Source organism: Pelophylax lessonae, assembly GCF_965119305.1.
Source record: "Pelophylax lessonae genome assembly, chromosome: 11".
Taxonomy (NCBI): Eukaryota; Metazoa; Chordata; class Amphibia; order Anura; family Ranidae; genus Pelophylax; species Pelophylax lessonae.
Window position 1 is genome coordinate 232,464,436 of NC_138778.1, and position 23,704 is coordinate 232,488,139.

The 23,704-nt window shown below is 46.9% G+C and overlaps 1 protein-coding gene across 1 annotated transcript in view; it reads left to right on the forward strand.

The window, feature by feature from the left end:
- HELZ (helicase with zinc finger) overlaps positions 1 to 23,704 on the forward strand; it is a 211,751-nt gene that overhangs the window by 118,791 nt on the left and 69,256 nt on the right. The window contains exons 17-19 of the mRNA XM_082272103.1: positions 3,790 to 3,908; positions 7,079 to 7,224; positions 21,580 to 21,727. Of these exons, the coding sequence (XP_082128229.1) occupies positions 3,790 to 3,908; positions 7,079 to 7,224; positions 21,580 to 21,727 (413 nt within the window). The remainder of the gene's footprint in view (positions 1 to 3,789; positions 3,909 to 7,078; positions 7,225 to 21,579; positions 21,728 to 23,704) is intronic.

A 23,704-nucleotide genomic window follows, 5' to 3' on the forward strand; every position in this document is an offset into this window, starting at 1 on the left:
TTTTCTTCCTGTACTGCTTGCTACGAAACTGAATAGTAAGCTCTAAGTGTCTGAGGGTAATGTCTAGAGCAGTGATGGGGAACCTTGGCACCCCAGATATTTTTGAACTACAATTTCCATGATGCTCATGCACTCTGCAGTGTAGTTGAGCATCATGGGAAAAGTAGTTACAAAACATCTGGGGTGCCAAGGTTCCCCATCACTGGTCTAAAGCTTTTTAATGAAGTTTCACTACCTAGCCTCCTCCTGCAGAGGGCGCCATTGCCCAATAGTGATGAAACTTGGAAGAGGCTGCATCTGTCAGAGGACTCAGAGAAAATAATTTTACGGTAAGTTCTTACAAAAATTCTATTTTTCCTGACAGCAAGAGATAAAAAGTGACAGGGGAGGAGCTCCAGCACACATGGTATAATTGCCAGCCTCCGTTTTGTTCCTGTGTGAAGGAGGGATGTGTCCTTTCCCTCCTATCAGCTCTCAGAGTTCTCCTCACTGAGCTCTGCAGAGTGTAACTTCAGCTCTCCCCGCCCCCTGTTTTCTTAAAGCTCAGACAAACTTTATAAATTCTAGACTTTGAATGGCTGTGGAGGACCGAGGCTTACTGATAGGTACAACTTATGTAGGAAGATTTGTTTCATCTCTGTATATTACCTGAGGCCAATCACTGCACTGGGTATATGGAAGGGTTTACAACCACTTTAAGGTGGCTGCAGAGTATCCAGGATTCTGATTGGCTGCCTCATACACAGGGTAAGGGTGATTGGTTATTAGGAGCGCTTTTAAAAATATATATATATATTTTTACACTGCCACTTTATTTTTTTATCACTTTTGTTACTATCTCAATAAATCTTTTGTAATAATAAAGCATGACAGGTTCTCTTAATGAAGACATCTGGGGTCTATAAGACCTCTCCTGTACCCTTGAAAGCATCAGATCACAAAAAATAATTGATCTGATTGCTAACACACAAAAAAAAAAAAAAAATAATTGTCTACCTCAGATGGAAATTAGGTGTGGCGCTAGACATGTAAAAAACAGCAACTAATGTCCATATCCAAGAGGAAAGACAAATTCAAAGAGTGTCCAGATGTTCATCTCTTCTTTATACGATGAACCTTGGCACCCCAGATGTTTTGGAACTACATTTCCCATGATGCTCTTGCAGTCTGCAGTGTAGTTGAGCATCATGGGAAATGTAGTTCCAAAACATCTGGGGTGCCAAGGTTCGCCATCACTGCGATATATGGACCACCACCAAAAAAGCGCAGCCTCTTACCAGACCAGATTGACCCTCATCCCAAGGATCAATATAGGCAGGAAATCCCATGGGCAAATTTTATGGACATGAGATCCTCCACAGTATAAATACAGCAGCAGGCGTTTCAAGACCATAACCGTCGGTTGGATAACCAACCAAACCAGTTTTTTATCCAACCAATAGTTATGGTCTTGAAACGCCTGCTGCTGTATTTATACATGTAAGTTGCCTACAATTGTTTAATAAACCTCTGTCTAAACGTTCTACACTATGAGGAGTGTCTCTCTCTACATGACCTGAGGACATCATTATCTGGCACCCAGAAAAGCGATTGCAGGTGAACTGTGGAGGATCTCATGTCCATACCATTCGCCTATGGGATGTCCTGCCTATATAACGCTTCTCGGCCTTTTGGCTAAGATCAAGTGTAGTATCTGTTCTTATCAGTTGGTATGGACCTTGATGGTTAGTAGGGGCAGGGGCTGAAATGAACGGGGGCACCCAGGAGAATCTGGGGGACTGGGAAGTAGGCACTGTCAGAGAAAGCCGGATGGGTCCATTGCCTTCTGATTTGAATGGGATCCGCCCATATTAGTTTGAAGGGAGCAAGAAAGCCAGTTTCGCCAATTTCCGGTTAGTACTGCTCCTGGATGTAATTGGTAAGGAATAGGGATGGCGGTGGGATGGCCTTTCCTCCTGGGTTGAGTCTGGCCTTTAAGGGAGGGTCTTTTTACCCAGTTGAAGGCAGGCTCTCCCTAAGCTGTCCACGTTCCAAGCCTCCTGGTAGGGATGGGCTACACCGGGTCTGGCCGGGGGCCGAGACCGAAAAAGCCTGTGGTGTACGTGCCCCTGGGGTGGCAGCCCAGGGGTGCCATAATTCTCACTGGTGAGGGGCAGCTCACCTGAGTTTTTTGGCACCTTGGTCACTGCACCACACACACTTTTTCTGCACCTGCCACTTGGGACGGGCCTTTTGGCCAGCACCAGAGGAATTTTTTATTCCTGGCCGGGGGGGCCTGTCACAGCACTTCTCCACTTCCCTTTCCCCACTCCTTTTTCTTTGTTGTGTGTCACGTTTGTCCTTTTTGGTTGTCACTTGCACGATTAATACGGCGTAGGTCCTCGGGCCTGCCCTGAACGTCTTGGGAGGGGGTGGATATGGCCACCTGGCTTAGTTCACCCTCTCTCATGGGGTCTCTCTTTGGGGGAGCCCCACCAAGTACTTGGGGTGGGCTGTTTCGGCAGTCCTCCCAGAGAACGGGGTTTGCCTGGTTTCGGCCGGGCAAACCAAAGTGAAGTACCTCAGTCCCTGTCAGGAGTCTTGTGCCCCGGGGGATCAAGGTCAGGGTCCACCCTCTTCGGAGGAGGATTGTTCCGCACACCCTGTGCGCTTTTTGTGTTCTTCACATTTGCATGTGTGCACTTTTTTATGCACCGGGTGTTTGAGTGTGTTTCACATACCACGGGCTTTGAGAAAAAAAAATGTCCTGCCTATATTGATCCTTGTGATGAGGGTCAATCTGGTCTGGTAAGAGGCTTCACTTTTTTGGTGCTGGTGGTGGTCCCTATATCGTATAAAGGAGATATGAACACCTGGACACTTTCTTTGAATTTGTCTTTCCTCTTGGATATGGACATTAGTTGCTGTTTTTTACATGTCTAGCGCTACTCCTAATTTCCATTGCTTTATTGATCCGTTATTCAAGATCTTGTGTTGGCTGCTTGTATGTGTATTTGCATGATTGTGTTGAGGTTGGCGCAGTATATTACTATAATTGATTGTCTACATCCACCCTAAACCAGAAGTGATGTTGCTCTCATCGTCCTAGATCATAGAGGTGAACAGATAGGAAGAGCTAACGCGTTTTGGCAATCTGGCTTTAAAGTGATACTAGAATCTTGTTTTTTTTCGTTAAAAAAAAAAAAACACCTCTGTGCATTTGGTTTTGTACAGAGCAGCTCAGATCCTCCTCTTTCTTGGTTCATCTTCAATGCTCCTGGCCCCTCCCTCTTGTTGAATGCCCCCACAGCAAGCAGTTTGCGATGGGGGCACCTGAGCCAAACTGCAGCTCCGTGTGTCCATTCAGACACAGAGCCTCGGCCCGGCTCCGCCTCCTTTTTCTCCTCATTGGCTAACTGACTTTGGTTGACAGCAGCGGGAGCCAGTGACGCCACACTTCTGTCTCAGCCAATGAGAAGGGGAGTCCCAGGCAGCCGAGTCGCTTGTGCAACATCTACTGGTCTAGATGGAGCTAAGGTAAGTAATAGGGGGGCGGGGGGGGGGGGGGTTGCTTCACACAGAAGGTTTTTTTCTCAATGCATAAACTGCATCTTCTACCTTTACAACCCCTTTAGTCATGGCTGAAAGTCAGCCAAGATTAAGGCCTGACAGCGTTTGCTGCTTTTCAGTGGTTTAGTGTAAATTCAATGAATTATAATTGCCATTTGAGCACTGGGAGGTATAGATAGGTGGGGGCCCCATGATGGCCACATTTGTCTCATGCGTTTGGTTTTCTTTTCTCCATTTCAGGTTTTTTTACACACATCCTTTTAGATGAAGCAGCACAAGCAATGGAGTGTGAAACCATCATGCCTTTGGCTCTTGCCACCAAAAGCACCCGTATTGTCCTGGCGGGGGATCATATGCAGGTGAGGGATCGATACCTCGTCTCCTAAAGGTTTCTTCTGTACTTAATCAGTGTTGTCCCTCAGCTGTGTGTGTAGGTTAGTAGAACATGTGTTAGAAAGTGGTCATCATAGTGGGATTGGTGGTTGGAGGCTTCATACATACAGCTATGGAACCAAACTTCCGCTCCAACAACCTCCCTCGCTGCCACAGACATCAACTTCCTTCATCTGCCGCCTTCTGGGTTCAACATCTTTGTCCTGGGATGAGGGAACTACTGCACTGGAGCACAGGAGTTCATGGATTCTGTCACCCGACACATACTGGGATTCTACACTGAGCTGCACAGAAAAAGAAGATTGCCAACAGGAAAGTCGGAATTTCGGCCGGTTCAGCAGTTACTACCTGAGATTTGAACCATGTATGGGCAGAGTGAATGTACCCAAGTTGAGCGATCAACTTCGGTACAACCAGCTCGTCAGCTTTTACATGCGAGAATTGCTAGCGATTGTCATAGCCGCTAGCAATAATCACCGTCTTCTCCTGGCGTGCATGGATTTACCCGCTGGGAGAACACAATGGCTTGGTGGGAGGGATTCCCCTGTCAACAATATTAAAATGTGTGATCGTGCTGCCTCTAAGTCAAGGTAAAATAATAACTAGAAAGTGACAAATAGGTAAGCGTTTCATATATACTGCTCAAAACGAAATAAAGGAACGCTTTGAAAACACATCAGATCTCAATAGGGAAAAATCTCATGCTGGATATTTATACTGGTATGGACTGGGTAATGTGTTAGGATCTATACTGGTATGGACTGGGTAATGTGTTAGGATCTATACTGGTATGGGCTGGGTAATGTGTTAGGATCTATACTGGTATAGACTGGGTAATGTGTTAAGATCTATACTGGTATGGACTGGGTAATGTGTCAGGATCTATACTGGTATGGACTGGGTAATGTGTCAGGATCTACACTGGTATGGACTGGGTAATGTGTTAGGATCTATACTGGTATGGACTGGGTAATGTGTTAGGATCTATACTGGTATGGACTGGGTAATGTGTTAGGATCTATACTGGTATGGACTGGGTAATGTGTTAGGATCTTTACTGGTATGGACTGGGTAATGTGTTAGGATCTATACTGGTATGGACTGGGTAATGTTTTAGGATCTATACTGGTATGGACTGGGTAATGTGTCAGGATCTATACTGGTATGGACTGGGTAATGTGTTAGGATCTATATTACTATGGACTGGGTAATGTGTTAGGATCTATACTGGTATGGACTGGGTAATGTGTTAGGATCTATACTGGTATGGACTGGGTAATGTGTTAGGATCTATACTGGTATGGACTGGGTAATGTGTCAGGATCTATACTGGTATGGACTGGGTAATGTGTTAGGATCTATACTGGTATGGACTGGGTAATGTGTCAGGATCTATACTGGTATGGACTGGGTAATGTGTTAAGATCTATACTGGTATGGACTGGGTAATGTGTTAGGATCTATACTGGTATGGACTGGGTAATGTGTTAGGATTTATACTGGTATGGACTGGGTAATGTGTTAGGATCTATATTACTATTGACTGGGTAATGTGTTAGGATCTATACTGGTATGGACTGGGTAATGTGTTAGGATCTATATTACTATTGACTGGGTAATGTGTTAGGATCTATACTGGTATGGACTGGGTAATGTGTTAGGATCTATACTGGCATGGACTGGGTAATGTGTTAGGATCTATACTGGTATGGACTGGGTAATGTGTCAGGATCTATACTGGTATGGACTGGGTAATGTGTTAGGATCTATACTGGTATGGACTGGGTAATTTTACAGGATCTATACTGGTATGGACTGGGTAATGTGTTAAGATCTATACTGGTATGGACTGGGTAATGTGTTAGGATCTATACTGGTATGGACTGGGTAATGTGTTAGGATTTATACTGGTATGGACTGGGTAATGTGTTAGGATCTATACTGGTATGGACTGGGTAATTTTACAGGATCTATACTGGTATGGACTGGGTAATGTGTTAAGATCTATACTGGTATGGACTGGGTAATGTGTTAGGATCTATACTGGTATGGACTGGGTAATGTGTTAGGATCTATACTGGCATGGACTGGGTAATGTGTTAGGATCTATACTGGTATGGACTGGGTAATGTGTTAGGATCTATACTACTATGGACTGGGTAATGTGTTAGGATCTATACTGGTATGGACTGGGTAATGTGTTAGGATCTATACTGATATGGACTGGGTAATGTGTTAGGATCTATACTGGTATGGACTGGGTAATGTGTTAGGATCTATACTGGTATGGACTGGGTAATGTGTTAGGATCAATACTGGTATGGACTGGGTAATGTGTTAGGATCTATACTGGTATGGACTGGGTAATGTGTTAGGATCTATACTACTATGGACTGGGTAATGTGTTAGGATCTATACTGGTACCTGGGTTATTAAGCTCAATACACCACACAGAATCCACTTCATAAAATGCACTCAACATTTATTAGGTACAAAAACAAGCATATAATCCAGTTTCTCACGTGATCCAGTGAAAACACCCAGGCTCAGCCTCTACACGTTACGCCACCAACGCAAGTGGCTTTATCTGGTGAAAGGAGCCCGAGTGGAAAATTGTTGTTACACTGTGGTGTCATCCCTATGAAGCACCTTATCAAACAATCTTTTTTAGATTGCACAATCTATAAGAAGCTTTATTATTTATTGCGTTGGCCTTTTTTTGCATTAATTGTTTGTTTATGGATTTAATTTACACTGGCACTTTATGATATATGAAACACTTACCTCTTTAGTCATTTTTTTTGTCACTTTCTAGTTATTATTTCTACCTTGATTTAGAGGCAGCGTGATCACACATTTTAATAATGATTTGTTGCGGATGTGGGAACACATTTGGTGATTGCAGCAGCTGCACCCTGCGATTTCCTAATTTATATCAATGGGTGGCAGCGCGCTACTACCACATTTATATACTTTGTCCCCTGTCAACACTGTCTGCCTTGATGAGGCAGTCGAGTGAATTGTTTGGAAAGAAAATCGCTCAGTCTGTGGCCGGCCTTTACACCAAATAAATACATAAATGTAGGAGTCGATGGAAAGATGATGTGATTATAACTGATTTCTGTTTCTCTTCCAGCTCAGCCCCTTTGTCTACAGCGAGTTTGCCAGGGAGCGCAATCTTCATGTGTCCTTACTGGACCGCCTGTATGAACATTACCCCGCCGAGTTCCCTTGTCGCATTCTGCTCTGTGAAAATTACCGCTCGCACGAAGCCATCATCAAGTAAGCCCCAGTCATGGCTTTTTTTTTTCTTTTTTTAATGCACATTCTTTATTTTATTTTTTTTTTCAAAAAATTGTGTTTACAGTGAAATATAACAAAAATAATACTGCTCATATACATGAAAGAGACATCAATTGCCACAGATCTTGTACACATGACTAGTGAAAGCTAGGGTAACAATCCAAGATCATGCATGCAGGTTGGTTAAAGCGGAGTTCCACCGGCTTTTGTATTTATTAAGTCATCAGCAGCTACAAAAAGTGTATCTTCTGACTTATAATAAACACATACTCACCTGTCCCACAGTCCAGCGATGCGGCCGGGTTGGAGCCTCGATTCTCTCCGTCTTCTACCCGTGGCGCCCGCATCTCTAGTCTTGGCACCCGGCTGTGACAGCTTGCGGCTTCACAGCCAGGTGCGCACTATGCATGCGCGAGTCACGCTGCGCGTCGTGACTGACCAGACAATCTTCTGGGACCTGTGACGTGTCCCAGAAGATTGCAGGGAGGGAGGGGGAGAGAACTTCCGCCCGAGCCACCTGTGCAGCACCGAGCGGAAGTGAGAGCGGGTACCTTTCAAAACTAGGTAACCGCCCCCCCCCCCCAAAAAAAATGACCTGCCAAATGTGGCATATCAGTGGTCGGGACCACTTAATGCGGAAGTTCCACTTTTGAGTCAGTGATGGCTTTTAGTGTCACCATTGTGCCATGCCAGCAAAACGGCTACACAACTCACTATTTGTCACAGTTTTGGAAACGGTGACTCATTCTCCATTTTAAGCTCCAGCCTGAGCTATAAAGACAGAGATTTATGGTGACTGGGTGGGGGGGGGGGTGTACGAACCGCCTGGCACCCCGATTGGGTGCCCTCTGCCCTCCAAACCCTTCCAGCAGACTGGTTTGCTAATACCAGCCCTTTACCCCAAGCATTGTACGCAGACAAGATGTTGGGGTAAAACCAAAGTAATCGCTTGATTGAACAGAAATACAGTTTTTATACACTTCAAATATAGGGGCAGTCACCACATGAACAATGAGAGGAAAAATGACACGTTGGCGTAAACGCCCCACAATGGTTGGCGTAAAGACTAGGGATGCTCCGATCCGATATTCGGATTGGATATCGGCCCCGATATGGGCAAAATAGCTGGATCGGGGGATCGGTAAAATTAACAGATCCATGGGCCGATCCGGTTTTTCTCTTTATAGCTTGTGAGGGAGCAAAGAACAGCTGTCAAAGAAAAAAAAAGAGCCTCCTGCAAATGCCTTTCAACTCTCCCAGTTAAGTAAACACAATGATTACAATGTATCTTTTCGTTCTGTCTGCTGGAGGAGGGAAGTTTAACCTCTTAAAGACTAAACCCTTGACATTTTAGATTTTGAATGCACAATTGTTATAAGGTATCTGCCGATACCAATACCGATCCGGAAGCAGTCAATGCTGGTCTGGGCTTTCTATACCCCAACAAAACACAGAGGCCCCAAATTGGGGTCCTCCAGTTCTCAAAATCTGTTTCAGAGACACATGGACTTGAATCTGAAGTAATTTTACTCCAAAGGTCCCCCATGCACACACCTCCCAAAAAACAGAGCCCCCTCAAACACCAGGGCCCATAGTCAAGAGGCTAGCCTGCAGTCCCCTCCAGAAGCCCCTGTCCCGGTGTTGTCTGTCACAGGGGATAATGATGACTATCCTGGCAGATTTTAATTTATGGAACTAGCAGAGCCAGCAGTAGATTTAGCGCAGCCAGAGGTGGTGTTTTAGTGTGGAATTTGGGGTGATTTCTCCGTGGGTGTTTAGGAAGCACTTCATTTGTTCCGTTAGTTTGCTGTGAGCAGCTGCTTCAGTGTCGGTTGATTCGGCTCCTTTAGTGAAGATCGGTTGAGTGGGCAGTGAGCTCCGTTCTGCTCCGCTGGATGTACGTTCTGCTCAGAGCACTTCCACATTATATCACTAGGCCATGGTCCCATCTGTGCGCGCTCTCCCAGCCCCCGGTGCTTGTCTTAAGCAAAATGAACTTTACCTATAGGTAGGGAGTGAGTGAAGAGACTTGTGTTTACAATGAGCCTGTCCATGGAAAATGATACGCTAGAATAGGAATTTTACATCGCCAGTACATAATGTCCGTTCATCACCTTAGTACAACATTGGGTGCTTACCATTGGTTTGCTGCTTTGCATTATGGGACAGGGTACCCAAAGATAGCGCATACTGCCTGCATTCCAGAATTGGTGGCTCTAGGAAGGATGAAAAAAATGGATTTTTGTAAAATCTTACCGTAAAATCCTTTTTCTCTTAGCTCATTGACAGACGTAGTCCTCGGTGATACAGCACCTTCGGGTTATGTTGCCTCCACAGGAGCAGGACTAGACAGGAAATTAAAATGCTCTGGCCACACCCTAGGGGCAGTCCCAGAGGGTATATCCTCTCTCTCTCTGCCTCAGCAAATCAGTTATGTCAAAAAGCAGTCTTTAGAGATTTTAACCCAACCCAACTCCAAAACAGAGGGGCGGGGACTACGTCTGTCAATGAGCTAAGAGAAAAGGATTTTACGGTAAGATTTTACAAAAATCCATTTTTCTCTATCGCTCATTGACAGACGTAGTCCTCGGTGATACAGCACCTTCGGGACATCCCAGAGCAGTATCACAAATGAGGGGTGGGAAAATGGAAATCAAATCCCAATCTAGAAGGCCCAACCGGTGCCAACTAGAAGTTTACAATGCTCATCCTTAATGATGAGACTCAACAAAAAATACATTTTTCAAACAGAAAAAAACCCTCGAGGTAGACCACCGGTCTCCTCAAATTGCGGCCTGCAAAACCTTGCGGCCAAATGAGGCATCCGCCGATGCCGTCACATCAATTTTATAGAATTTTGTAAAGGTATGTACCGACGACCAGGTGGCCGCCTTACATACCTGGACCACTGACGCCTGATGGCGAAAGGCCCAGGAAGTACTGAGCGCTCGAGTGGAGTGCGCCCTAACAGGGAACGGAGGACTCTGACCCTTAATAGAATAAGCCTGTACCACCGTCTGTCTAATCCATTTGGCAATGGTCGCGGCAGATGCAGGCAAACCCTTTCTGGGGCCATCCGTGATCACAAAAAGTGAATCCGTCTTACGGAATGATTCCGTAGCTTTCAGGTATACCCTGATTGCCCGAACCACATCCAAGGAATGCAACGCATGTTCCCGATGATGCTTGGGCTGAGGACACAAGGAAGGTAGTACAATATCTTCATTCAGATGAAAATCTGAAACCACCTTAGGAAGAAAAGATGGCTTAGGATGAAGTACTACCTTATCCCTATGAATCACTAGGTATGGGGACTGGCATGATAATGCAGCCAGTTCTGACACCCTGCGAGCAGAAGTGATAGCCACCAAGAAGGCCACCTTCTGGGATAAAGTAAACAAGGGAATCTCCCTGATGTTTTCAAAGGGAGGTTCCTGTAGAACCGACAAAACTAAATTAAGATCCCAGGGCGGTAAGGGCGCGCGGACTGGTGGAGCCAGGTGCCGCACCCCCTGGATGAAATTCCGCACCAAGGACTTGGTAGCTAAAGGTTTCTGAAAGAAGATTGCTAATGCTGAAACTTGACCCTTGATGGTGCTCAAGGCTAGCTTCTGCTCAACCCCTTGTTGCAAAAAAGCCAATATTCGAGTCACCGAATAGGTACGTGGAGGAAATCCTAAAGATTCGCACCATGCAATATAAGTCTTCCATGTGTGATAATAGACCTTGCTGGAAGTCGCTTTCCTTGCTTTAATAAGGGTAGGAATGACTGAAGTAGACAAACCTCTGTCCTTCAGTACTTGGGTCTCAATGGCCAGGCCATTAAAACCAGCGACTGTAAAGCACGATGGTAAATTGGTCCTTGAGACCACAGACACTCCCTGAGACGAAGTTCCCACGGAACGTCTGCGACTAGCCTGTCCAAGTCGGCCAGGCCGGCTTGACGAGGCCAGCCTAGAATTTCTAGGACCACTGGCGCTGATTGGATCTGAACCAGGCGTCCCTAGAGCTATCTGGCCCCGACCATCCGAGAAAGTCTGGTCGTTTTCTGTTCCCACACATTTATCAGATACCTGATTGCTATCAGGAAGGGTGATCTTTTCTGGTTGAACCTCAGGGACCGAAGTCACCTGGCTAGAGGCTACTTGGCCTGTCTGGTCAACCAGATCCGATTCCTGTGGGGAATTGAGACTAATCTTAGGAAAACGTAAAGGAAAAGATCTATTCAGGGAACGGTGACTACCGCTCCCTGTAGTACTTAAATGTTGGAAGGGAAGAATCGCACCAGTAGTAGTAGTTGATGCTCGATCTAATGTCCTGAATACCGGTGAAAACGTCCCCCCCACCCTCAAACCGGGTGGGGGCGCACCTTCAGGCTGTGTACTCCTTTGCTTCGGGTTTGGCTGAGTCGGTCCTCTGTTTGTCCGACCAGCCTTTCTTGAACCCTCCTGGAGGAGTCTTGCCTTTCCCGCTTGTTCCAGCCGGGCGTGCGAACCCTTTATGGGCGGTAAAGAAAGGTCCTCGCTTGTTGCGAGGTCCCTTAGCTTTAGCAGCCTGTGGCAAAAAAGTGCTCTTGCCCCCAGTGGCATCCTTAATGATTTCATCTAGGGTGGCCCCAAATAGACGATTCCCCTGAAAGGGGAGATTCGTCAAGGTCTTTTTGGAACCTAGGTCAGCTGACCAGCATTTTAACCACAGCACACGTCTGAGGATTACCGCTGACATAGATGCATGCCCTAATAGGGGAGTAGTGTCCAAGGCTGCGTCACAGATAAACTGTAGCCCTTGTATAATCTGTTCCATCAAATCAGATGTCTCCTGGGGAATATCTTTTCCCCTAAGGTCTTGGTGTACCAATCTCGCCCATTCCGTAAGTGTCTGGGAAACTAGACCAATAACAATTACTGGTCTAAATGCTGACCCTATCAGAGAGAAGATAGTGCGGGACTCCGCTTCCATCTTTCGATCCACCGGATCCTTAAAGGACGAAGTGTCCTCCACTGGGATAACCGTGGCTTTATTCAGCCTGGAAATAGGTGGATCCACCACTGGTGGTACCGTCCATTTCTTAATGATGGATTCCTCAAACGGATAGCGTCTAGCAATACGCTTGGAAATAGTAAAGGTACGTTTAGAATGCTCCCATTCTCCTTTAATCTTATTACCAAAACACTTGGGTACAGGAAAAACCTTCACCGTTTTGATGGGCTTGTTAGTACCAAAAGGAATCTCTGTATCAGTTGCTTCTGCCGGTAAAACCTCAAGTTTTAAGGTTTCCTGCACTGCCACAACTAGTGCGTCCACCAATTCTTCTTCCTGAATTATAGCGGGAGAAGAAACGTCCTCCTCACTGTCTGAGGGGGCTTTACCTGGGATAACAGCCCTTGCAGAGGGACCTGCAACTGCAGTGACCATCTCTGAATCAGAGTCAGAGGTGTCAGATAATATAGGGGTAGGCGGGGGTCGCTTCCTTGACCCCCGTCCCTGACAGGCCGCCTCCACCCGAGCCACCATAGACTCCAAAATTGCTGTAAATGCCTCTACACTCTGTGCACCGGCGGGTCCCGTGGCCCCCTCGAGGGAAACAGGTGGGGGAATTTGTGTGGCAGGGTCCATGATTATTCCAGTAACTTCCCGGATAATATAATTCAAAAATAAAAAACTTTTTTTTTTTTTTTTTTTTCACAGACCCCCAGCGCCACAAAAGCCCCTTAGTGTTACCTGCTAGGGATCCCTATCAATCGAGAGAGAGAGAGAGAGATAGACCCCCAGGCTCACCACTTGATGCTCAGAGTTTAACTGCAACAGGTTACAGCGCTGTCTTGACAAACAGGAAGTCTTTTGGCTGGCTGCCCAGGAAGAAAGGAGGCGGCTCCGCCCCTCTGCACGCCTTCCGGCGCCTCCCCTAGCTCCACGAGGTGTTTGGATCACCTCAAACATGGCCGCCCCCATGCTGGAGACACGAGGCTACGCCAAAATGGCGGCTCGTGCAATCCAGCAAAAAAAAATGGCGGCGGCCTGTACCGAATAGCGGTGTGCTGCAGGGCACACAACACTATCTCTGCATGGGGATTTTTGGCGTGGTTGGCGGTACCGGCCCTGGCGGACCTCATGGCCGTTCGGAAGGCCTGCTATAGCTGGAGATTTGACTAGGAAGGCAGTCTACATGTCCGTGGCTTCTGACTGGTAGGTACCTTATTCTTATCACAGTAAGATTCCCAGACTGCCACTGATTACAATCTTTTAAACATGTATACAATTAGATTGTTAGCTCCCAAACCAAGCTTCCTGGCTTTTTGCACATAAAATCACACTCAAAGTAGGGGGATCTGTGCCATTTATAGGATAGAAAGGGACTCTATCTTACCATACAGAGAGGGGCCCGCGTTCACCACAAGACCCGTCAGGGGGAAAAGGGGGAACATACTACTCACCATACCGGAACCAGGCGGGCACCAACTCCTGACAGTACCCCTCTCCACCGGGGCGGGAGGGCTGTCGACCAATACGGACGCCGTGACTCATGGTCTTTGGCGTTTCAGCGAGACGTTTAACTCGCGGGGTCAGTCCCTTAATGGGACTTTGTCGCGGCCGACCCAGCGCGGAGCTATGGCCTGCACGCGCTCGTAGGCTGAACTGGGGTGACCACCGGATCTCAACATCCAGCCCGTCGCCCAGTTCAGCTTTCTTGCTTGAAGATCTCACAGGATTACTGGAGAAAAAAGCTGTCTAAAAAATCTTTTTAAGAAAAAAAAAATCTTGCCAGGACCGAAGATCCCAGCAAGGTATCTAGGTCCTTACTCCTAACTAGACAGAAAATAACTGATTTGCTGAGGCAGAGAGAGAGAGGATATACCCTCTGGGACTGCCCCTAGGGTGTGGCCAGAGCATTTTAATTTCCTGTCTAGTCCTGCTCCTGTGGAGGCAACATAACCCGAAGGTGCTGTATCACCGAGGACTACGTCTGTCAATGAGCGATAGAGAAAGTGGAATTTTCAGGTTGACAGTATGTTCTATACCTTATGGTGCCTGCTGATGCGCGTTTACGCAGCATTGTCCTGTGACAGGTTTACTTTAATGTTTGTTCTGGTCCTGTGGGTCTCTGTAATGGTCATTTTGGCACCACTTGAAGGGATAAGTAGAAGAATTGGCTGTGACAGAATTGGATCATTACTGCAGGGCCAGGGACCTCCCCTGTTGTTCTGTGACTGGGCCAGAGCAACCCCCCCTTCGGTCGTCCTATGACTAGTCCAGTACCCGCCCGCTCCTCGTCCCGTGACTGGGCCAGAGCAACCCTCCTCCATCCCGTGACTGGCCTAGTGGCCCCTTCCCCATCCCGTGACTGGGTGGGAGCCTCCTCCACCCCTTCCCATGACTGGGTCGGAGCCTCCTCCCGTCTCTCCCCCCGTCCCCCCCCTGTCCCATGACTGGGTCGGAGCCTCCTCCCCCTGTCCCGTGACTGGGTCGGATGCCATCACCGCCCCGTCCCGTGACTTGACCGGAGCCCCCTCCCCTCATGACTGGGCAAGAGCCCCCTGCCTTTTCCATCGTCCCGTAATTGGCCCGCCCCCCCCCCCCCCCCGTTGTTCTGTCGTCAGCCCTCATCCTGTGATTCGGCCGGAGACCCCCATTCTGTTGTCTGGTGATTGGGCCGGAAACCCCTGCCATCCGGTGACTGGGCCGGAAACCCCTGCCATCCGGTGACTGGGCCGGAGACCCCTGCTGTCCAGCCCTTTCTTGTCCTCAACGTTAGACCCCCCTAGGCGGAGGGCACGTTTCTGTCCTGTATGAGAGAAGACGCTGCTCCTTTCTCTCCTGTCCCCCCAGTACATGTTGTTCTTGTAGGTAGCACTGTTGCTGAGTAATGTAGCACTGACATATGCGATAATTTACAAGGTGTGATTTCGTTGGTGAATTATTCTGCAGAGAGAGGAATTGTGGATGGTGAAGTCACAGCTGTGGACGGCGGATTAGCATTTATTTACATTGTGTAAATCGCCTATCACACGTATTCCGCGCTCGCCCCAAAAGCCGCAGCGTTCTCCGCGTGTCATCATTGTGTGAGCATGTCCCTGCAAGACTGCGACAAATCTGGGTCAGGGATCGCAGCGCAAACTGATAGATCAGACAGACCTGACAAGTCGCCATTCCAGTCTTTTGTCAGAGATGTGATCCGCCGCTGATAACCACACATCCCACCCGGCCTGAACATTCACAGACACTACTACCACTGCTTGTTTAAAGGAAAGCTCCGTCTTTTATTCCTTTTTTTTCTGCTGCATTAATTTGCCATAAAAGCTGTATTTTTGGTCAGTCCTCTGATCCCTGTATATATGAGCTTTGGGTCTGAGGCCTGGGGTGCATGGCTTTTTTTCCCCCTTCACACCCCTGGTGTCACCCATGGTCTCTGTCCCCTACGCACCTCCAAAAGCTGTCTGTTCCCCCCTCCTACCCTCTCACTACCGCCCCTTTTGGAGAATACACAAGTTTATACCAGGTATAATTTTGTGGCGTTAAATAATTTGTACAGAATTTGATGAGAACAAGAAAAGCAGCTATCTCACTGCAGCAAGCAACAATAGACCCCCCACACAACAATTGACCCTGCCCAGTAGCAATGGTCCCTACCCACCAGCAACAAGAGACAGCACCCCCCCAAGCAACAATAGACAACCCCCCCCCCCCCCCAAGCAACAAGAGACAACAACCCCCCCCCCAAGCAACAGAGACAACAACTCCCGCCCCCCCCCCCCTCAAGCAACAAGAGAACACCCCCCAAGCAATGAGAAACAACCCCCCCCCCCCCCCCCCAGCAACGAGACGCAACAAACTCACACCCCCCGCCCCCAATCAACGAGAGATAACACCCCTCCCCCAAGCAACAAGAGACAACATCCCCTCCCAAGCAAAGAGAGATAACACCCCCCCCCCCCTCCCCCATCCCAAGCACAAGGGGGCATAAGAAGTGTCCTGGCGGCTCTGGAGGTACCTGGCATTCTAAGGTAGGCAGAACAGTTTGTTCCAGCCTTCTCCATCGTACACATTCCCAGGGTGGAAAATTGGCAGGCGGATCACCTCAGTCAGCAGACGTTGAACCACGGGGAGTGGTCCCTTCATCCGGAGGTGTTTCATCAGCTGTGTCTCCGGTGGGGCAGCCCTGAGGGGGATCTTTTAGCGTCTCGGGCTAAACAGAAAGGTGCAGAGGTTTGTTGCTCGGTCAATGGATTACCTGGCGGACGCCACAGATGCGCTGGTGACCCTGTTGGGTCAGTATCATCTGATTTACGCCTTCCCTCCTCTCAAGCTTCTGCACAGACTTCTACACAGATTCGAGGCAGAAGGGATTCCGGTCATCTTAGTGGCTCCAGACTGGCCTCATCTGGTTTGGTACGCCGATCTGGTGCGGCTGGTCGCCGATGTTCCTTGGCAGCTTCCTTTCAGGGAGGATCTGCTGTCCCAAGGACTGATCTTCCATCCAACTTTACAGTTGCTGGCTTTGAAGGCTTGGCTTGTTGAATGCCAGGTGCTGGATTTATCTGAGTTGGTGCTTCCCACACTGTTGAAAACTAGGAAATCTGCCTCTAGGAAGATCTACCATCGTACGTGGAAGAATTACATTGCGTGGTGTGAGTCTCTTGGGGTTCTTCCTCGGTGGCTCGGATCTTGACCTTCCTTCAACTGGGGGTTGAACAGAAACTGAACTTGAGTACCATCAAGGGCCAGGTGTCAGCTTTGGCGGTCTTCTTCCAACCACCTTTGGCTACACACTTCCTGGTGCGTACCTTTCTTCAGGGTGTCCGACATTTGGTTCCTCCATTGCTGGCTCATTTGCCGCCTTTGCATCCTTATTTGGTGCTTTCAGCTCTACAGAAGCCTCCCTTTGAAAATAGTTGGGAGATTTCCCTGTTTATGCTGTCCCAGAAGGTGGCCTTTTTAGTGGTTATCACCTCATCGCGCAGGGTGTCGGAACTGGCGGCGTTATCCTGTCGTCCACCTTGATAATTCACAGAGATAAGGTGGTTCTTCACCCCTGTCCATCGCTCCTTCCTCAGGTTGTCTCTGATTTTCATTTGAATGAAGACGTTGTGTTGCCTTCCCTGTGTCCCAGGCCTAAACATCCGAAGGAAATTACCTTGCATGCTTTGACTGTGGTCCGGGCAATTAGGGTGTACCTGGCAGCTACGGAGTCTATCAGGAAGTCAGACTCTCTCTTTGTGCTCACATATGGACCTCGAAAAGGGTTGTCTGCTTCCTCTGCGACCATTTCCAGATGGATCAGACAGACGGGGGTTCAGACCTATTCTATCAGGGGTCAGGTTCCTCCTTTCCCTGTCAAGGCACACTCTACTAGGGCGATAAGTGCCTGGGATTTCCGTCATCCGGTGTCAGTGACGCAGGTTTGCAAGGCGGCCACCCGGTCGTCGGTGCACACTTTCACAAAGTTCTATAAAGTGGATGTGTTGGCATCTGTGGATGCTTCCTTTGGCCGCCAGGTTTTGTAGGCTGCTGTTTAAGAGGACCTGATCCTCTTTGAGGGTGTGTTGTTTGTTTTTTTTTTTTTTTAGGTGGGCTCCAGTTGTTTGGTTGAGCTCCTGTTGCCTGGTTGGCTAATGTTTAGCCTTGGGAATTTTGTTGTTCCCACCCCTCATGTTTAACACTGCTTTTGGGACATCCCAATGGTTATAACTTTCAGGAGCTGTGTCCATCAATGAACGAAAGAGAAAATGGGATTTTTGACTTACTGTAAAATCCATTTCGCTGATGTTCATTAATGGACACAGCACCCACCCCTCTGTGGAGTTGTAATTCTTCTGACACTGCTTGTAACAAAACTGAGTACCTATAGCTGAGAGTGGGTGTATACCCCCTGGGACTGCCCATAGGCAGGCGTAATCAAGCTTTTTCCTGCCTAGTGTCCTACTCCTGTAGGGGGCAGTATAACCCAATGCTTAAGAAGAAGCTGGCTTTGTCCATCAATGAACATCAGAGAAATGGTTTTTACAGTAAGTCAAAAATCCAATTTTTTTTAGTTTTGGATAGAGTGGAGAGGAATTCCTACTCCCTGTCAGGTTTTTATTGCTGCCTGTGTCCCTGTTAGGGAGATTCATCCTCTCTGTTGGTCCTGTTCACCATTATCATTGAAAATGAAAGGAAATCCCAAACTTTGGGTTGTCCCCATAAATGTAATGGAGGGGAAATCTTCTAATGGGGACACTAGTTCCAGTGATCTGCCACCCCCCCCCCCCCCTCACAAAAGGAATTACCCTTCATTTTTCATTTGCAGATATTTCCTCTCACTTCCTGTTTGGCTATAGGACAGGAAGTGCAGGAGAATCTCTGCAATGGGACATAGATGGAAAAAAATAACCCTCCTTTGCTCTGTCCAAAATGAAAAAAAAAAAAGCTTGTGTAACTAAGTGATTAATCCTCTGCAGTGTGTAAAAAGGCTGTGTGATCCTGTATACGCAGATCCTTCCCCTCCTGAAAGTTCACTCTGGACAAGTCCAAGTAAGCACAGTAAGTGTAGTTCAGCTGCACATGCTCAGTTTGGTGTCTCTTACTCAGAGAACACTTCCTGGTTTTAGCTGAGCTATTCAGGTCACATGGTATTAACATCACATATTTGGACGCGTCTACAGACCCCTCCTCCTCCTCTTCCTCCTCCTCCTCTTCCTCCTCCTCCTCTTCCTCCTCCTCCTCTTCCTCCTCCTCTTCCTCCATGCCCAGTAACTAAAAAAGAGCACAGTGGGTGGGATGTCACACCTTGATTAATGGATGATTTTTTTTTTCTTGGGAGGATGCATGTGATCCGCACAGGGCCAATCAGCACTGTCCAGACATGTTCAGACAGAGAATTAGGGGGTTTTTGAAGTCTGATAGGAAAATCGTGGGAGAAATGAAAAACTCCTCCTACAAACTATCAGCACTCACTGATACAAGTCACAAGATTGCTGTAATTGCTATATACAGCTTATGAGAAAAGGTATTAACAATTTATATTTACTAAAATAATTGCATTTCCGTGTTCTGTGTAGTGTGGGAGACCAGATATAGGGAATGCAGGATCTGGGTTTAGTAACACTTTAACCGCTTCTGGACAGCCCTCTGCGCAGTTATACTGCGGCAGGCAGCCCCTCCTGAGCGAACCAACGTAGACATACATTGCTAGGGGGCGAGCGGGGACTCCGATGCATGGGTCAGGCGGCTCCGATTGCCGCCTGACACCCGCGATCGCTCCCTGCTGAGAGAAGACGGTCAGTTGTTGTAAACACAGCCGACCTTTTTTTCTCCCTGGAATGATCATAAAGCCCCTGTGATCCTTCTATATAGGAACTCAGGTCTCTATGGTCATTTCACTTGTCCCGCCCCCATACATTTAGAAACACGCCCCTAGGTACACATTTAACTCCTTGATGACCTACTGTGTTAACCTCTTCCCTGCCAGTGTCATTAGTACAGTGACAGTGCATATTTTTTTAGCACTGGTTACTGTAGTAATGTCACTGGTCCCCCAAAAGTGTCAAAAATGTCAGTCAGGGGTCCGATCTGTCCGCCGCAATGTCGCAGTCCCACAAAAAAATCGCAGATCACCGCCATCACTAGTAATAAAAAAAAAAAAAAAAAAAAAAACCCCAATAAAAATGACATAAATCTTTCCCGTAGTTAGTAGACGCGATAACTTTTGCACAAACCAATCAAAATACGCTTATTGTGATATTTTTTTTTTTTTTTACCAAACGTAGCAGAAAACAAATTGGTCTAAAATGTTAAAAAATTTTGATTTTTATTATTTTTGGGAATGTTATATAGCAGAGTGTGAAAAGTATTGTTTTTTTTTTTTTTCCAGCATTGTCGCTCTTTTTTTTTGCTTATAGCGCAAAAAATAAAATGCTGTATAAATGGAAATTTTAACCACTTGCCGACTGCCTAACGCCGATCTACGTCGGCAGTCAGCCCCTCACAGGCAAAGTGACGTAGGGCTACGTCACTAGCTTGTGAGGGTCTAGGGAGCGAGCGCGCGCCCCCGGAGGCGCGCTCCCGCGTGGTCACGGACCCCCCCCGCGCGTGTGGCCTGCGGACCCGATGTCCGCCGGTCACTCGGCGATCGGCGGGGAAGAGGGAGAATGTCAGGCAGCTTGTGTAAACAAGCTGCCTGTCATTCTCCTCGCTGTAAAGACACTGATAAAACGGATCTAGTATGTAGATCCGTTGATCAGTGTCCTTACAGCTCAAGCCACAGCCAATCACAGTAGAAAGCACGCCCCTAGGGATACACACAGCCCCTCCCTTCCAAATAAAGTTAACCCCTTCACAACCAGTGTATTTTTACAGTAACAGTGCATATGTATAGCACTGATTACTGTAGAAATGTCACTGGTAACCCCAAAAGTGTCACAAATGTCAGTCAAGGGTCCGATCTGTCCGCCCCAATGTCGCAGTACCGCAAAAACAATCGCAGATCGCCGCTATTACGCGTTAAAAAAAAAAAACAACAAAAATGACAAAAATCTTTCCCTTTGTTAGTAAACGCGATAACTTTTGCGCAAACCAATCAAAATACGCTTTTTGCGATTTTTTTTTTTTTTTTTTTTTTACCAAACATATGTAGCATAAAACAAATTGGCCGAAAATTTTAAAAAATTTTGATTTTTACTTTTTTTTTTAGGGGAATTTCATATAAAAAAATATGAAAAATATTGTTATTTTTGCAAAATTGACGCTCTTTTTTTGTTTATAGCGCGTGATCAAAAAAGCGCACAGGTGATCAAATACCACCAAAAGAAAGCTCTGTTTGTGGGAAAAAAAGGACGTCAAATTCGTTTAGGTACAGCGTCGCACGACCGCGCAATTGTCCGTTAAAGTCACGCAGTGCCGAATCGCAAAATACCCCCTGGTCAGGAAGGGGGTAAAATCTTCCGGGGCTTAAGTGGTTAAATGCTGTACTGATGAAAACCAAAATAAAGTCAATTCTAACAAAAAAAAAAATACTTCCTGAAGAAGCCATTTTGGCGAAACATGTAGAAGATATATTTGTGCTGCTGGAATCAAACATAATATGGCAAGACTTGGTCTAAACTCTTGTCATACATATGTAATCGGTTTATATGTTTACGGCTTTTAACTTTTGTACAAATAAAACCTGATTGTTTTATATTACTTTTGTTTGTGGACTTTAAATAGCACCTTTAAAAGTCCATCCTATCCATTTTTCTTCTTAATGTTACTTTGGGATGTGGGGCAGTTAGAGGAGAACCTTTAGCAATGCAGTCCCAGTTATAAATCGTTACTATCAGAATTCCTCTTTGTAATAAAGATTTTATCTCTCTCACACAGTTACACATCTGAGCTTTTCTACGAGGGAAAGTTGATGGCCAGCGGCAAGCAGCCCGCCCACAAAGACTTCTATCCGCTCACCTTCTTCACTGCCCGAGGAGAGGACGTCCAGGAGAAGAACAGCACGGCTTTCTACAACAATGCTGAGGTATGAGCCCCCCCCCCCCCCACACATATCTACCAATCTTCCTGTGTACACAACATGGCTGCCGATCCTTCTCTGAATCTGGGCAGCTGTAACCTGCTGGCTTCACTGCAGATCGATCTTAATACTCAAATATGTTCATTTGGAGCTCCTACGTTCTAACTAGCTTATTGATGGGAAACTGTCTGTTTTCGGGTGCAGTGAGCTAGGATGAGGGGGGGGGGGGGCACAAAGTTTGCTTCATTCTTGTCTCCACACTGCAGTACGGTAACAAGTGGTGCCTACCTGTATGCTGCGTTATAAGCTGCATGTCTGCATTTTGCTGCAGCTCACTGCACTGCGTCTATGGGCTGTGTTGCAGTGTAAACGGGGCACATAGAGAACAATGGTTTTCTGTGCGCCCGAGTTGGAAAAACACCGGTCATCGTCTGGCCCTTATTTTTGGTTTAATTTTTATTGCTGTCTGCAAAGTTTTTTTGCATTTGTTTTTTTTTTTTTTTAATTGACCAAAACTTCCTCTAAGGTCTTTATTTGGCTTGCTTTTTATCCCACACCCACCCCCTTCATCTGCCAGACAGGATGAGGGTATGTGGGGTGGCAGGAAGGAACCCAAACATTAGCTGCGGTATTTAGAGTCAGTATTTGCACAATAGAATTTCGGAGTTGGCGGTACTGGTAATTGGATGCCTAGGAGTGCCAACCAGCCAGTACAACAAACGCTGATTGTGAAAAACCTTCAAACTATTACTATTGTGAGGGGCAAAAGCACAATAACCAAGACATTCAATAATACAAAACTATGTAGTATGAGGACCTACCTAGACTCTCAAATTATTTGTATGCCGTTGGGCAGGCCCTTGCGTTAGGTTCTTGTTGGTAGATCTAAAGGAGATGGTACAGCCAGACTAAGAATGGAGACTGGTGACATCTAATAACGCAGCCTATCTATTCATTGAAAGCTGGTGACATCACTGAGAATGCAGCCTATCCAATCACTAGAGAGCGGTGACATCACTGAGAATGCAGCCTATCCAATCACTAGAGAGCTGTGACATCACTAAGAATGCAGCCTATCCAATCACTAGAGAGCGGTGACATCATTGAGAATGCAGCCTATCCAATCACTAGAGAGCGGTGACATCACAGAGAATGCAGCCTATCCATTCACTAGAGCAATATCATCACTGAGAATGCAGCCTATCCAATCACTAGAGAGCGGTGACATCACTAAGAATGCAGCCTATCCAATCACTAGAGAGCGATGACATCACTGAGAATGCAGCCTATCCAATCACTAGAGAGCGATGACATCACTGAGAATGCAGCCTATCCAATCACTAGAGAGCGATGACATCACTGAGAATGCAGCCTATCCAATCACTAGAGAGCGGTGACATCACTGAGAATGCAGCCTATCCAATCACTAGAGAGCGGTGACATCACTGAGAATGCAGCCTATCCAATCACTAGAGAGCGGTGACATCACAGAGAATGCAGCCTATCCATTCACTAGAGAGCGGTGACATCTCTGAGAATGCAGCCTATCCATTCACTAGAGAGCAGTGACATCACTGAGAATGCAGCCTATCCCTTCACTAGAGAGCAGTGACATCACTGAGAATGCAGCCTATCCAATCACTAGAGAGCGGTGACATCACTGAGAATGCAACCTATCCAATCACTAGAGAGCGGTGACATCACTGAGAATGCAGCCTATCCAATCACTAGAGAGCATTGACATCACTGAGAATGCAGCCCATCTAATCACTAGAGAGCGGTGACATCACTGAGAATGCAGCCTATCCAATCACTAGAGAGCGTTGACATCTCTGAGAATGCAGCCTATCCAATCACTAGAGAGCGGTGACATCTCTGAGAATGCAGCCTATCCATTCACTAGAGAGCGTTGACATCACTGAGAATGCAGCCTATCCAATCACTAGAGAGCGGTGACATCTCTGAGAATGCAGCCTATCCATT